At 48.2% G+C, this 14,750-nt stretch overlaps 1 protein-coding gene across 1 annotated transcript in view; it reads left to right on the top strand.

Annotated features, from left to right (window-relative positions):
- Positions 1 to 8,595: 8,595 nt before the first annotated feature.
- The window catches only part of LOC144156461 (exonuclease GOR-like), a 38,950-nt gene continuing 32,795 nt past the window's right edge, over positions 8,596 to 14,750 (top strand). The window contains exon 1 of the mRNA XM_077688377.1: positions 8,596 to 8,727. Coding sequence (XP_077544503.1) covers positions 8,596 to 8,727 — 132 coding nt within the window. The remainder of the gene's footprint in view (positions 8,728 to 14,750) is intronic.

Below are 14,750 nucleotides of genomic sequence, written 5' to 3'. Positions count from 1 at the left end.
TTTGGGGAGTGGTTTTTTAGCACGCACAGTGCAGGTCAGGACACCCAACCCGACTGGTAATTCCAGTAGGCTTGCTGGGAATCGGTGACTACCCTCCGAACTCCTGGTTGAGTGAGAGCCAAGGTGATGGCTGCCTCTTGTGCTGCCGTCATTTGTTGGGTCCTAAGCGAGGTACACGCAAGGAGGTTGGTTCTGGAGATAGCCACGATGATGGCGTGTTGATGCCGTCGATGTTTGGAGAAGTCTGTGTAGATAACTGCATGAGCCCCACCGAGGGTGGTGTTTAGCGCTTGAGCCCGTGCTTTTCGTTGTCCCTCGTCATGTGAGGGGTTCATTTTTCTAAGCAAAGGGAGCATCTTTAGTTTTAGTCGCCAAGAGTCTGGGAGTACGTCAAGCGGAGTGACATTCTGGGCTGCCCAGCCAATCTGGTGAAGCATGCGGTTACCCACTGCAGTTCTGAGTCGGACCTTCTGGTTAGAAAGATGGCCTTCTATCAGCTCTTCCACCGTGTTGTGGAGCTCGTGCTAAGCAGCCTCAGTGTGGACGCACTCATGAGAAGACCAATGGCCTGCTCAACCGCCTTTCTAATCATTATATAAAGCATCTCTATGTCTTCCTCGTCGAGAAGAAGATAGGGGTTTGTCGTAAGTAACTCTCGAGAGGACAAAAGCTTCAAATTATTGAATGGTACCGGATTATTTTAGGCCTTGCTTCTTGGTGGCAACTCGCCTGATCATGTGTATGATTAGATTAATGCTGTTTTTGAGGCGCTGCAAGGAGACGTCACTCTTGGTGTTGGCCTGGAAATGTAGGCCCAGGATCTTGATGCTGGGGTTTGGAGTGATGGCCTTGTCATCAAGGAGTATGTGAATGTATTCCTTGATTTGGCGTGAGGGCGGACGACAAGGAGCTGTGATTTTTTTACGTGAACACTGGAGGCCACAGGCTTTAGCCCATTGGCGTACTAAAAGTGAGATTTCATGAATTGGTGTGAGCTTCCTTTAATTTTTGTAACTCTTAGCACATGAGCAAGGTGCGCACAGGGCCGCTAGACGGGCGTGAGTGGTCGTGTGACGCTTTCACGTGGCATTCAGCGAGAAGGCAGGGGGTAAACCAGTAGATGTGCTTGGTCAGTACACTATTTGTCTTCCCTTGTTAGCGTGGGCTCGTAGCTAAATCGGTAAGACAACGGGCTCTCGCTTTGTTAGTCTATTAGTTCCAGGTTCGATTCCCGGCGCTGCCGGTAAATTCTTTTATTTGTTCGCTGGAGTTTTCTGGTGACACCAACGGTCGCGAAAGAACCCTTGGGGGGTAGAGGTAGAAAGCTTTGCTTTAAAACACGCGCTGTCGGGGATCCGAAGTTCGGAATTCCAAAACAATGTACCTGATGCTCCAGACCACTCCAGCGCTGTCCTGAGCGGAAATACAAAATATATATATAGTGTAGCTTGTTTACAGTTTCATTTAGTTTTAGCATTCCAAGCAGCTCAGATGACTATTTCTTGACTAATGCTCGTCCAGTAAGCGTCCCCAAAATTCCTACGAAGAGCACTTGAGGTCGCGCACGCTTTTTAGCGGCAACGTTGGCTCAGCCCACACACGTATTCACACTACTCTGCTCTTCCAACTTCACATCGCAGGAGAGGCATTTATTGTTTTTTCCTTCAAGGACGCATCCACACAAAGCATGATGGGCACTGCCTTAGGAAGGAAGGATGCAGGGGTCGCCCTGTTTACCGAAATTTTTGTTTCATCGGGGTGGATACCGGATATAATATTGGCACGACCATCCTAATGACGACCGTGAATAATGGGGTAACCAGATGCGGCGACGGCGACAAGCGAAAAAAACTAATGCACTGCCAGCAATGCCCTCTGTCGCTGTCGCACGCTTGTGGGCTGCTTCTGGCAGGCAAAGCGCGAGTGGCGGCGAAGCCCCATCGCTGTCACAGTTGCTGTCGTCACCCCCGGTGTTCCTATGTACATTCTTTTTTTCGATCGGTGCTGCCACCAATCCTACCTGTTTGCTCTATCGATTGAGACGTTTTTCGCGTCGTTTGTCGATGTCGCTGCATGTAGTCAGACCCTTTTTTTTTCTTCTCAAAGAGATGCAACAAGTTGAAACGGCTTCAACTCCTAATTTTACCACAATTTGATCCGTCATCGTACTGATTCGTACAATAGGTTCGTGTTAGCTGCGCAAGGACATCTGCTCTCAAATAATTCTTGTTAAGGAAAACCACCAGTAAAGCGATTAGACGACTTGAATAGGCGTGCCGTAGTGGAGGGCTACGGATTAATCTTGACCACCTGGGGATCGTTAACGTGCACCCAAAAGCTCCAACACACGGGTGTTTTCTCTTTAGGCTTCCATCAGAAAAACGACTGCCGCAGAATGGAATCGAACCCGAGTCCTTGGGATAAGCAGCGCAACAACTTACCCTCTGAGCCACCGCGGCGTGTTTTCTACGGGATCTAAAGCCGGCACCAGCATCGGGTCGTCTAACTAAAACGGGGGCAAAGCATTAATGTTAGTCTCTCAAAAAGCATGGAAGGCGTACATTATGAGCAAAAACGAACTCAAATCAAACCCAGTGTTTCGAGTCTAATTAAGAAAATTTCCGAACTACTTTGAAATATTACCGCGGTGCTGTTTCCGCCGCAAGCTGTGTTCGGCCCCGACGGACGGCGCCCCGCAGCCAAGTTAAAAGACACCCCAAATATAAGTGCTCCGAGCGAACAGTCACGTAAGAGTGCTCGGCATGGCACTAGAGTCAAGCGGCAGAGCCGACCTGGCAATCGCCAAAGAAAAGAAAATCTTTAACCTATTGCCCACATTATGAAACGTCTAACCAAGTGAACAGCAGGAACGAGAGAAGAAGCGATAAGACTCATGCAGCCACTAATAATGAGCGAATATCGCAGAGCCTAACCTTCCATAAATTTATCCGCACGAAAGAAAATCGAATGAACACCATCATCAGAACAGTATGTAAGGCAATCCTCCACCTCGCAACTTTTACTGCGAGACGAACTGACAGCCGGTGTATCATTGGCGTACTTGAACGGATACTCAGAGACGGCTCTAGTAGAAGGGAAATGCCACTAACGTGGTGGAGGAAAGAAATAAGAAAATTTTGAGGCAAAGACGTAAATGGGTGTTGTTGATGATGATGATGAAAAGGCACTCAAACTGTGTCTTTAAAACGTTTTTGAAGACATTACAGAAGCCGCTCTGCTAGCGCCAAGAGTACGGCTTCCTCCCCCCCCCCCCCCCTGAAAAAGAATCAACTGCACACCATCATGAACATGCCACAGGTCCAGCGACTCCGAATTACAGCTCCCTCCCAAAAACAGGCATCCAAACCTACACAAGGACAGGAGATATGGCAGGATCAAGTTCATTAGAGGAAAGTTCCAATATCATGGAAACACAGTATACGCCGACTTCGGAATGTATGAAAGTGAGATGCAGCAATTGTAGTTGACTACTCTGTAATCTTTTGAGACTGCATTACCCTCACACATACAGGAATGAAAAAGTGAAAGTTGGAGCTATCCTCCTGGCAATTCGTCTAGCAGGAGTGTCAAATAGAAGCATAAACGCCAGTACAGACTGTCAAAGGGCTTTAGACTGTTGGCTGCAGTGAGAATACGTAAAAGCTTCGGTAAAATGCTCCCAACCACAATAAAGAAAAATAACGTCAGCTGGACAGCGGACACAAGGGTCGCGAATAGAACGACGAACCGACCAAGAGGCACACGAACTCACATGCCATAAACCTTGCGTCCACGACTGCCGCACTCCCCTCCCAAAATCGTTTAATTAAAACGCCTTTATATTATAAACCTGGGAACATCATAATTCTTCTTTCCTTAAGTTGGTCTCCGCACCTAATAATCGCAAACTCTGTGGACAATAAACTAACGCAAGTATCGGAAAATCTATGTGGATGAAGCTGAAATAGGGAAAACGTCCCCCCTCTTCAACCCAATCCTGCCAAGAAGAAGGGTATGCTCACGAGAGCACTTAAACATTACATGTTCCACGTGCATTATATCGGCTAGAGCAAGGTTGTTCCACTGCCACAAGGGCTATACAGAAAACAGGCGCTTTTTCTGCACCGAACGTGTCCCGCAAATTTTATTTTTCTCGCTGGAAGATCGGTAGCCGTAGATGTCGATCACACATCATCCAAGGTTACGGTGAGGTAATTTCAGGGTCGAGATCACTGTCGAAAACGAGGTCTCAATCTTCCGGGGAATCCAGGAGATCCTGTAGGGAGGTGCCCAGTGTGCATCGAACTCTAGGATGTGCCGCCTTGTCATGTGGGTGTTCCAAGCAAGGTACTTCACGAATGCATTCGCCGCGCACCTTATTTCGAAATCCGTGAAAAGCACGCTGCAGGATATTTTGAACACCAGCCTCGTCTTCCCTCGCGGGGATCTGTCCCTGGTGTCCACAATCGACATCAGTCGGTAGAAGGCACCAGCGGGGTCGGCCACAAGGTCGACAGAGGCACGATGCAATTTGTGGAGCTGGCATAACAACGAGAAAACAGTGGTGTTGCCTACCGAGCCATCTAGGCCCATACAGGCAACTTTCTTGCAGTCCTACTGCTCCTCTCCCACGTGGACACCCCCCCCCCCCCCCGAAAAAAAAAAGCACCAAATACGCGATGTAGATTCTGGACATTCAAACGTGAACATTGCAGTACTTCCATGACAAACCAAAGTCTTGCCACAAAGGGTAGATTACAATTCGTAGCTCTCGCGAGCACTGACAGCCTAGTTGTTTTCACTTTTTCCGCCTTCTCCCCCAGTGCTTGCACCTGCCCCCGCCAGTAGGGCTCACAGTGGCGATAATATCCCAGAGGGGTTCCCAGCTAATTTACTGGTGTGGTGACCCAAGTTACATTACCAATGGTCGCAGCTGTTGATAGCCATTCACCGTGCCAAAACTCCAAGCATTTTCCCCAATTCCCCATAAACCCCGGAACCTCATAAAAATGCTTCACTCTTTCCCGGCGAACATTGTGCTCTTTTTGTTGGAATAAACAACGGTAATGTTGTCACCATAGGCGAGCAGTTTGACCTATGGCTTCTCCAGTTTAAATAAGATATTTTTACTATTATGAACGATGCTCAGGCACAGAGCTTGAATGTATACACGAAACACTAAAGGGCTGAGGGTGCAGCCCCGGCGTACTCAACGCTGCACCTCGATGACCACTCCCAATTTCTTATTCACTATCAACCATGCAGTGCAGTATCGGCACGCCAGCGCCACTCCCCGTCCAATGACAGAACCAATGTTGATGCACTCCAAAACATGAAACAGGATCTTGCGAGAGACGCAGTCAAAGGCTTTCTCAGGGTCGAGCTGGAGAATCGCAACGCCCGTGTGGTTTTTTAGTGAGATTGGTCGGCAAGCATTAACATCCCGTAATTTTTGCTTGTCACGTTTGTTATCGGGATTAATATTGTATGAGAGGTAAAAAGATAGAGGAAGCGCTTCAATTTCGTAGGCTTCATTGTACATGCCAGCAAGAACAGGAGTTACCAAACGTTTTAGCTGTTTATAAAACGCCGCACTAATCCCGTCAAGATCCGGCAACTTGCCCGGAGTCAGGTTTGCGATGGCACACTTAACTTCCTCGGTCGAGAAAGGTTGTTCGATCTATTCCTTTCTTTCGTCATCCAAGCGTGGCAACGCGCCGATAAAATCACGCTTGAATTTTTCTGAGGCAGTTTCCTTGAAAGGGATAGCGCCTGATAGCACTCAACAAATGCGCGCTCCTCCTCCTTTTTTCCGAAGTTACATAACCGGTCATTTTTATTTCTTTAATCATATTCTGTCGGGCTTGCGTCTTTTCTATTCCAAACGCCCGTTGTGTGGGTGCCTCCCCGATGGTCCAATGTTCCGCCAGAGTCCTTCAATGCTTTTCTGGTCACGAAACTCCGGCCGAAGTTTCATTCAGGGACAAAAGCTGCCGCTACGATCTCCCCTGTTAACGTGAAGGCTTTGCCGGCGGGCGACAACGCTTGCGGGCCGGCTTTTTCTCCGTCGGCAACACGCCTACTTTCATCTGCTCTTCATTTCCAACTGTCAAAATGCGAGCGAAGTGTGCATGTTTTTGAGTCAGTTGTTGTCGCGTAGCTCAGCTATGAAATTGAGGCAAGACCACGGGTTGTACTGAGGCGTATATGTTGCAGTGTTCGTTCGTTGCGGCAGGCACCGCTACGTTCTCGCTTTGAGAAGGCGGACATCTGACGTTTTCAATTTTTGACTAGCCTTTGCAGCCGCCTGCATGATTTGACTTAACTAGCGCCAGAATTAAATGTGTATTCAGCCCTGGGCGACATGCTGCGCTGAGCAAATAGGTGTGCAAATATACAGCACGTTAGGTTAGCGCTGTGTTTGCGCTATTTTATAGCGCGCTAATAATGTAAAAAATATTCCAGATTCGGAAAGTGAGCGTGGACAGCAGGGAAAAAAATGCTCACAAAATGGAAGCAGCATAACGGCGCGCGGAGGGGCCAGGGTAGGAGTATATGCTACAGTCTTGAGCGACTTTCTCGGCTGTCCTCATAGGCATAGGTTGTCAACAGATAAAAACTCGCCCGCTCAGTGCCTGTCACACCCCTCCCACCCAAACGGCAAGTTAAAAAACATTGATTGATTGATTACGAGGTTTAACGTGCCGACGCTACACCGGCAATGGGGCGCGCGCCGTAGTGTAGCGCTCCGGATTAATTTTCACCACTCAGGTATCTTAAACTTGCGTCGAAATCTCGAACACACAAGCGTTTTCTCTTTTCGCCTCCATCAGAAAAGCGGCTGGGAACCCGCGTCCTTCGGCTTATCAGCACAATGCCTTAGCCCCTGGGCAAGCGCGGCGGTCAAGTTAAAAAAAACAAAAAGATATGCAGGCAAAGACAGCCATGCTTCGCTTTCCAAATTCAAAATGTCTGATTGGATAACCAGAATCACAGTAGCTGCAGTCCCATCGTTGTTCAGCGCCTAAACGCGACGACATTTTGCAGACGGATTTTCTCGTTGTGAGCGCGACCGTGGCTTGGGCTTCGTAAAATACGCCGGCAGGTTTTCAAATATCCGGGGTATGGCATCGACGCGGAGCTTGAGCTTCTCGCGCTGCAGAAGCACAGATTGCTCACTTATTTTGAACTCATCGGCTCGAATAATGTCCGTAGATTCGCGTAGGTTCAAAATGTTACTCGTACACACGAACGGCCTTCGACTCGAAGCTGAAAGCGTCTGTCGCCTGTCGAGGAATGGCTCGCTTCCACCTGTCGCGCGGTCGCTTGAGAGGCAGAACAGCGAAGCCTTTTCCGCTGTACTCCGATAGCCAGAGCGGCAACCAGGTACACAGCACGTCAGAGGCATGGTAGTTCACATAGTTTGCCCTTCGTGATGAGTGTAGAAAGCTATATCACACAAGAAACGCCAGCAAGCTCGCACTCCAACGCACTGCAATTGCGGCCGCCGCCTCCCTGTTCTGTGCCGCCGGCCGCCGCCGTGCAAGCCGCCTTCACCTAGAGTTCCTGTATATAGCTCCCGCAGGGAGCTATATACAGGAACTCTAGCCTTCACCGGACTCGTAGCGCCACCGCGCGGGAGCTTTGGTCCCAATATAAAGCTCTCCCATAGCGTTACGGAGAAGTTTCGTGACCAGAAAAGCATTGAAGGACTCTGGTTCCGCCCACGCACGCACTAGCACTCCGCCATAGCAGTTTGATCAATGACTCCCAGCTTGCGCTTTATCTGTCCTAGGTCGCCTTTAAATATGCCTGGATTTTTGCCCTGCAGTGCAATCACCGTTTGTAAGTTCGGACAAGAATCGCTAAAGAGCGTACCGCCACCTTGTGGGGCCCACTGAAACCCCCGGAATCGCAAAACTTCGCTAAGTAATACGGTGTTCCAAGGAGGGGGGGGGGGCGGAGAGGGGGATAGGAGAAAGAGTAAGTGCGCGTGCACGAGCGTTCGCGTCTGCTGTCAATACATAATCTTTGTCGGTCACCTTTACGGCGCACTAGAGCATGCGCCGTGATTACCATACCCGCGCTATAATAAAACGTCATTGTGTCTACCCACGATTCCTGTGTGTTTTTTGTCTGTGACGTGAAGATCACGCCACTGTCCTTGTCGCACGTTCACCGTTACCATTATCCGTAAGACCGGACTTTCGTGTCGAAGGAAACAGTTCCCGGTAGTGCAGGCCAGTGTGGTCACCGTACACAAGTCCCAGGGTGCTACCTATGCCTCCGTTGTATACGAATACGACCGGAAGCACCCTCACAAACTTGTGTACGTCGCCTTGAGCAGATGCACGGATATCAATCGCTTGTACCTGACCAACGTAAAGGGTAACTTTACGTTGTATCACGGAAAGAACAACGTTCATCATGATCTGCTGGACGAGTCAGACGACTTGAATCGCACCATTTAGACACCATCAACGAGGCGTGCGATGACCAACTGGTCCAGCCGCATACATTTTACTAGCCGCCCTTAACATACGTTCCCTGCGCAAGCATTTTGTCGACCTTACGCACGACCCCGTGCTAGGCAAGATGCAACTGCTCTGCTTTTCAGAGACGTGGACGGATGCCCTTCTTCAAGAAGATGGATTCAGTGGACTCGCCTGCATCAAGAATGTCGACTCTCGGGCCGGGAGCGTCGCCATCTACGTAAAGAACGAGTTCGTCAGTGGCGTAGAAGTTTACCCGTTACCTGCCATAGGTGGAGAAGTCCTGTCCGTGTGTGCCGATCAGTGCTGCAGAATGGGCATCCCAATTCCATTCCAATTCCATTCCGAGGAATTGGAACTTGTCGTGATTCCATTCCTTTCAATTCCTCCGAATGACAGAGGTTAGCCCATTCCCACTCCTGGAATGAACGGGATGTTCAATTCCATTCCTTTAATTCTTCAATATAAAAACTGCCTGAGGTGCCCTATCGAATTACTGAGAAACGCAAAATGAATCTGACGTTACCATACGGGTTGAAAACTGCAAAAGTATTCAAAATGTGTCACTTGTCACCGAAGTTGAGAGGCGGTAGCAGGTTGGTTACATATGTCGCGCATAACTACCCATTTCAAAAAAAAACTATCGTCCCTTCCTAACGAAAGCCGAGAGAAGCGCGAAAGCTAAACGTGCACCCAACTTTCACTGAAAGTGCGTCTAGCCGATCTACAAACCTTCAAACACCCAGACCGCAAGCGAAGAACGAACCCATGCGACGATTTTTCGCGCACTAAGTAAACGCAACTACGAATGGTATAAGTGTACACGGTTACGTGGTTTATGAGATAAAGGTATACTATTGTGGTCCTTTATGATCGACGTGTGTGTTTTTTTTATTTAGAACCGTTCGTTTTTTGCGATTTTCAAGTAAGCGTTTTGACACAATGGAATCCCAGTTTCAGAGAGAGAGAGAGAGAGAGAGAGAGAGAGAGAGAGAGAGAGACATAATTTGCGGTCCCCGGTTTCACGCACGCACCGTGTGCGTAGAGACATTATCAGAGCTTTTCGGTCGAGCAACTGGTCTAAGGGCGAATGCATTAGTTTTTCGATAGAATGCGATCGTTCCCCCTAAAACAGCTTTCGCTTTAAAAAGTGGCAGCGTTACACTGCCCCTTTTTTCATAATGAGTAGCAGGATACCACTAGGAGCAGGAGCATGTTTTAATGGTTTGTTCTTGCGCGACGCGAGATGAAGCAGCTATTACGTTGATGTCGGCTTTTTTTCGTTCTACTGCACAGTCTGGGGTGTGCTATCTTGCTACCTGCTTTGCGTACCGTTATACCAGCGTAATTAGTATGATGTGGAAAACTCACAGGCATGTCACGCGGAGCTTGCTCACATGTACATTCGAAATGCCTAATTGAATAATTTCAAGTGAATCTACAGCATTAAGCCCTTTCGCTACACTACAACGCTAGAAACGAGAGGGCAGAGTCACAGAATACTATTTACAGGTTTTGCATTCACACTAGGAAAGTCGCCACCGCTTCCACGTTGGCCTCCATTGCGATTGTTTACTGACCGGGCCCTAGCGCAGCCCTATCCGTCCAATACAGGACATTCTTTATGACTCCCTTATTTAAAGTGACAGAACCATATCGTGACGGGAGCCCTGTCAAAGTAAAGAAATATGGTCAGGCAGTTTGTTTCCATGAATGCGCAACCATATGATCGAGGACCTGATCAAAATTTTTAAATGTGACCTCCCTTCCTGAATAGTGCCGATGCTCCAACTTTCGAGCCGACGACTAAGGCTTCAGTAATCAGGTACGTTTGTACCCAGGCGCAACGGCCACGTACACAGAAACACAGCAACCAAAGCACGAACAAGTTTGGCACAATTGGAGGAGAGGGCCGCACATTCCGATCGAAGCAAAACACGGTGTCTACTCCTGAGAGCCGTCAAAGCACTCGCAAAAAGGGTGCTATTGGAGCCAGAATTGTTAGAAACAAACGTCTGTCGACAGCTGTGTTCTGCATTGTCTGATGTAATTGTATATCCCATCTGCTCACTACCGTAGCCTCCGTAGCAGAGCGTGGAGGTAGAAAGCTCAGTAACATATTAGAAGCTCGCTTGTTACGCTTTTGGCGGGTGCCGGGCACGCAAATCGCTCACCCACAATTTTCTTTTTGTTGCCTTGGCATTGGTTTACTGGAACCCCGCGGCCGCTGCAACACACGGACAGACGGTCGACAGGTTGGCGCCGTATTCCCGCGTGATGCCTACCAGGTCGGCTTGCGAGCTACAACGCTATTCATTGCGCGCCCGGGGAAGCGCTTTGTTGTGTCATGTGCGAACGCTTTATATTGCTAGCTCCAATATTTCGCAGTATCAGCTTGTGGTGAGAAACACCGCGGCTTCGGATGCGCGCCGTTCGTATCCCCCCCCTCCTGGTTCTCGATGATATTCCCCGCCTGCTGGCCTGTCCACACGGCGCCTGCCACTGAGAGACGTTGGTCTGCCATCGGGGCCACGGACGGTTTTACAGAGAACGCTATGCCTCAAAAAGCCTACCGAATCACGAAGAGCCGACCTAACGGCGCCACTGGCCAGACGAGCTTGCGCCGCTCGAAGTTCAGTTGCATACGCGCTGCGCGGAGTAAGTTACTCGAAATGCCAAGTACGCGTTCTCGCTTTCGTCGCCGGTGCTCCCTTTGAGATATACCGACGCAGTCGTCGCCACAGACCAACTAATTAAGTAGCCGGAAGGCACCAGCAATGGTGACGCCGCCGTCTAAAAATCCTGACTTCATTCCCACTCCATTCCTCCAAGCGTTGTTCTCATTCCATTCCCATTCCATTCCGGCATCTCGAAAAGGTGGTATGAATCAGGAATCATTCCAATTCCGGAGTGGCAACTCCGCAACACTGGTGCCGATGCCTGTGCCGTGAGGTTGAACAACGGCACGGTAATCGCGACTGTATACATCTCTCCCTGTAGGGTGAAGAAAGAGATCGAAAGGTATATGGGGGATGTCTTCGGGGAGATTAAGCCTACCGACAGCAGATGACGCAAGCATAATCGACTACCTTGACTCTGAATTCCCTGTTTTCGAAGAGCTATCAAATCACAACACAGACATTATTATCCTATGGGAAAAATGCAAGGCTATCGCTGTTCCTTGCATTCATAGCTATGTTCCTCAGAAAACCAAAAAGACACGTAAACATAACCCATTGATCACACGCGAGGTAATTCATGCAAAAAGAAAAGTAAAGCGCATTAGAAAATATGTACATCAAAAGGCCACAACTTCGGCCAAAAGTAACCTCAGCATGCTATAGCAGATATGAGATCAAGTATTAAGGCAGCCAAAACCAAATATTTCTCTGAAATACTGCCAAAGTTTCTTGAAGATTCCCCACGCAAGTTTTGGAACTATCTAAGCAGCAACATGCATAGCAAAAATCAATCTTCACTCGAAAGTAACCGAATCTCTGCGGATACGTTCAATAATTGCTTCAAGTCAGTGTTTACAGTAGACGACAACAGTGTCTTGCCCTTACACCGTCATATGGTAGAACCCCTTGGCCCACTTGTAGCTACAGAATGTGGTGTAGTGATCGTGTTATAAATTTATATACAAAGAAATCACCTGGACCTGATAATATTCCCAATATGTTTCTTTATCGTTACGCAGAGGTTTTAGCTCGTTATCTATGCATAATATATAATTATTCGCTATCATATCGTGCACATTACCAAATGAATAGAAATTAGCAAAAATATTCCCGTGCATAAAGCTGGAAGCAAAACTGACGTCACAAACTTTAGACCAATCTCGTCAACTTGTACAGTAAGCAAGCTTCTTGAACAATAATCCTCAAACATATTATTAATTACCTTGAGAACGAATCAGTTTTATCACCTTGCCAGCATGGCTTCCGCAAAGGACTGTCAACGGTTACGCAACTGTTGGAATTAGCTCATGACATATCTAAAATCATTGATAATCAAAAACAAGTAAATCTCATATTTCTAGAGTTTTCGAAGGATTTCGATAAGGTTTCGCATAGTAAATTAATTAATAAACTTGAATATTACAACAGAGCTAGTCCTATTATCAATTGGATACAAAATTACCCGAGGAACTGCTCCCAATTCGTCCAAGTCAACAATGATATGTCTCCGCCTACTCAAGTCACGTCTGGTGTCCCACAGGGCTGCGTTCTGGCTCCAGTCTTGTTTCTAATATTCATTAATGACCTCCCTACAAACATTAACTCAGCTGAAGATCACAAAGTGTTAAATATAGCCCTGAGCGCAGTGTCACAATGGTGTAGAGACTGGCAGATTGCTCTAAACGGGAAAAAAGTGTGGTATTAACCGTTATTAGAAAGAAACAGCCGTCTACTTTTACATACAATATAAATAATATCCCCCTGTGTAGAGTTAAAGAGCACAAATACCTGGCCTAATCATTACTCACGACTTTAGGTGGGACACCCACGTAAAGCATGTCACGTCCTCCGCCTACGGGCGGCTCTTCTCCCTTAAAAGACGCCTCGGTTCCGCCCCATCACATATGAAGTTGTTAGCTTATAAAACATTCGTCCGATCGGTCCTTGAATATACGAGCGCCATCTGGTTTCCGTATACCAACCAACTTCAAACTAGAATAGAACATATTCAAAGAAAAGCAATCAGATTAATGTTTAATAAATATAAGCGAACCGACTCTCGCTCGGAACTACAAAGGAACGCAGGTATACCCACTCTACCGCTAGACTAAAACTTATGTACCAGTTCATCCACAACCAGCTAGATATCGACACTTCCAAATATTTCTCCCTTTCAAAAACCAGATATACACGTCACAAGCACTTATTAACTCTAACTGAACCCCCATTTCGCACAGACTGCTTCAAATACTCATTTGTTCCTCGTTCCGTAAGGGAGTGGAACAGCCTTGGTTCATCGGTCACTAGCAGTTCATTATTACATATTTTTTTTAGAATTAGTATAAACACACTTAAACCAAACATAAAAAAGTTAGATGCGTCTGTTTTGCACTGCTTCCTGAGCTTACTGTAGCGAGGTTTTTATACTTTTTACATATTTGACGCGTTTTTACACGTTTCTATGAAAACTTTGTTGTTGAACTCAGCTACCTCATGGGAAATTATTAATTATTTCGCCTGCTGTTCGCATTCTGCATGCCCTGGTTTAAACAACCCAAGTGCGTTCTGTAACAATGCTCAATGCAGTTTCTTTTGTTTGAAAAACAGGTGTATGCATGTGACTGGATTGCCCTTCGGCGATAATGCTCATTGGATTGGCAGTATGTACAAATAAATAAATAAAATAAATACCTCCATCGTCATCGTGAGAGATTTCAATGTCGATGTCAGCAGACCCCGGCGGGGGGGGGGGGGATGTATTGTTACCTTCATCTTGGAGCGCTTTGGGCTCAAGTGTTTCACCGATGCCACTGTACGTACCCACCACTCGTCACCTGTCGTACACTGACCTTACCTTCGGGAAGAACGTTGACGCAGTGAAAGTGCAACCACTTGCCGTCTACCACAGTGATCATAAGGCAATTATTACAATGGTCACGAAATAAATTATGACAACGGGACTGTCATGTATCAGGGCACCGCTGAGAGGGGGACGCATCAAAACCCCCCAAAAAAGGAAAGAAAAGAACAAAGGAACGGCCATTTGAAGTGCGCGCCAGAAGCGCACCATTGAGAGAACGCCAGCGCCTAAACCCCGAGGCATCATAGTAAAATATGGGGGCGCACTGGTCATATCAGAGAACGCCGAGCAGGAGGCCAGAGACCGAGAGGCAAGAAACCGGGAGGCAAGACACCGGGAGGCAGACAACCAGGAGGCGGCAGGAGCACGTGAGCTTCAAAGAACGAGCCAGGGGGACGCGGCCAGGTGATCGACCGTGCCATCCGAGCCTAGGCGGGAGCGGGCAGACTTCGCATCGGCACCGTCATCCGAGGTGCACCACGAACCCGTGTATTCGTGGCCCCAGCGGCATCGGTCGGGCACCAGCGGCCAACGTCCACGCTCCGTCGACGTTCGTTTCGACGGCCTACGTTCGTGCCGAGCCTACCTGAAACCTCCAATGGTAGCGGCTACCAGGGGGTAGCCACCGAGGAAGCCCGCCGCCCAAGGGATGACCGCGCGCGTCGAACGCCGGCATCAAGGACCTCCAGCGGGAGCGGCTACCAGGTGATAGCCACG

The sequence above is a fragment of the Haemaphysalis longicornis genome, unplaced genomic scaffold (assembly GCF_048455015.1).
Source record: "Haemaphysalis longicornis isolate Haplotype H1 unplaced genomic scaffold, Haemaphysalis longicornis Haplotype H1 scaffold_1, whole genome shotgun sequence".
NCBI classification, from domain to species: Eukaryota; Metazoa; Arthropoda; class Arachnida; order Ixodida; family Ixodidae; genus Haemaphysalis; species Haemaphysalis longicornis.
This window is presented reverse-complemented; position numbering and strand designations above follow the sequence as displayed.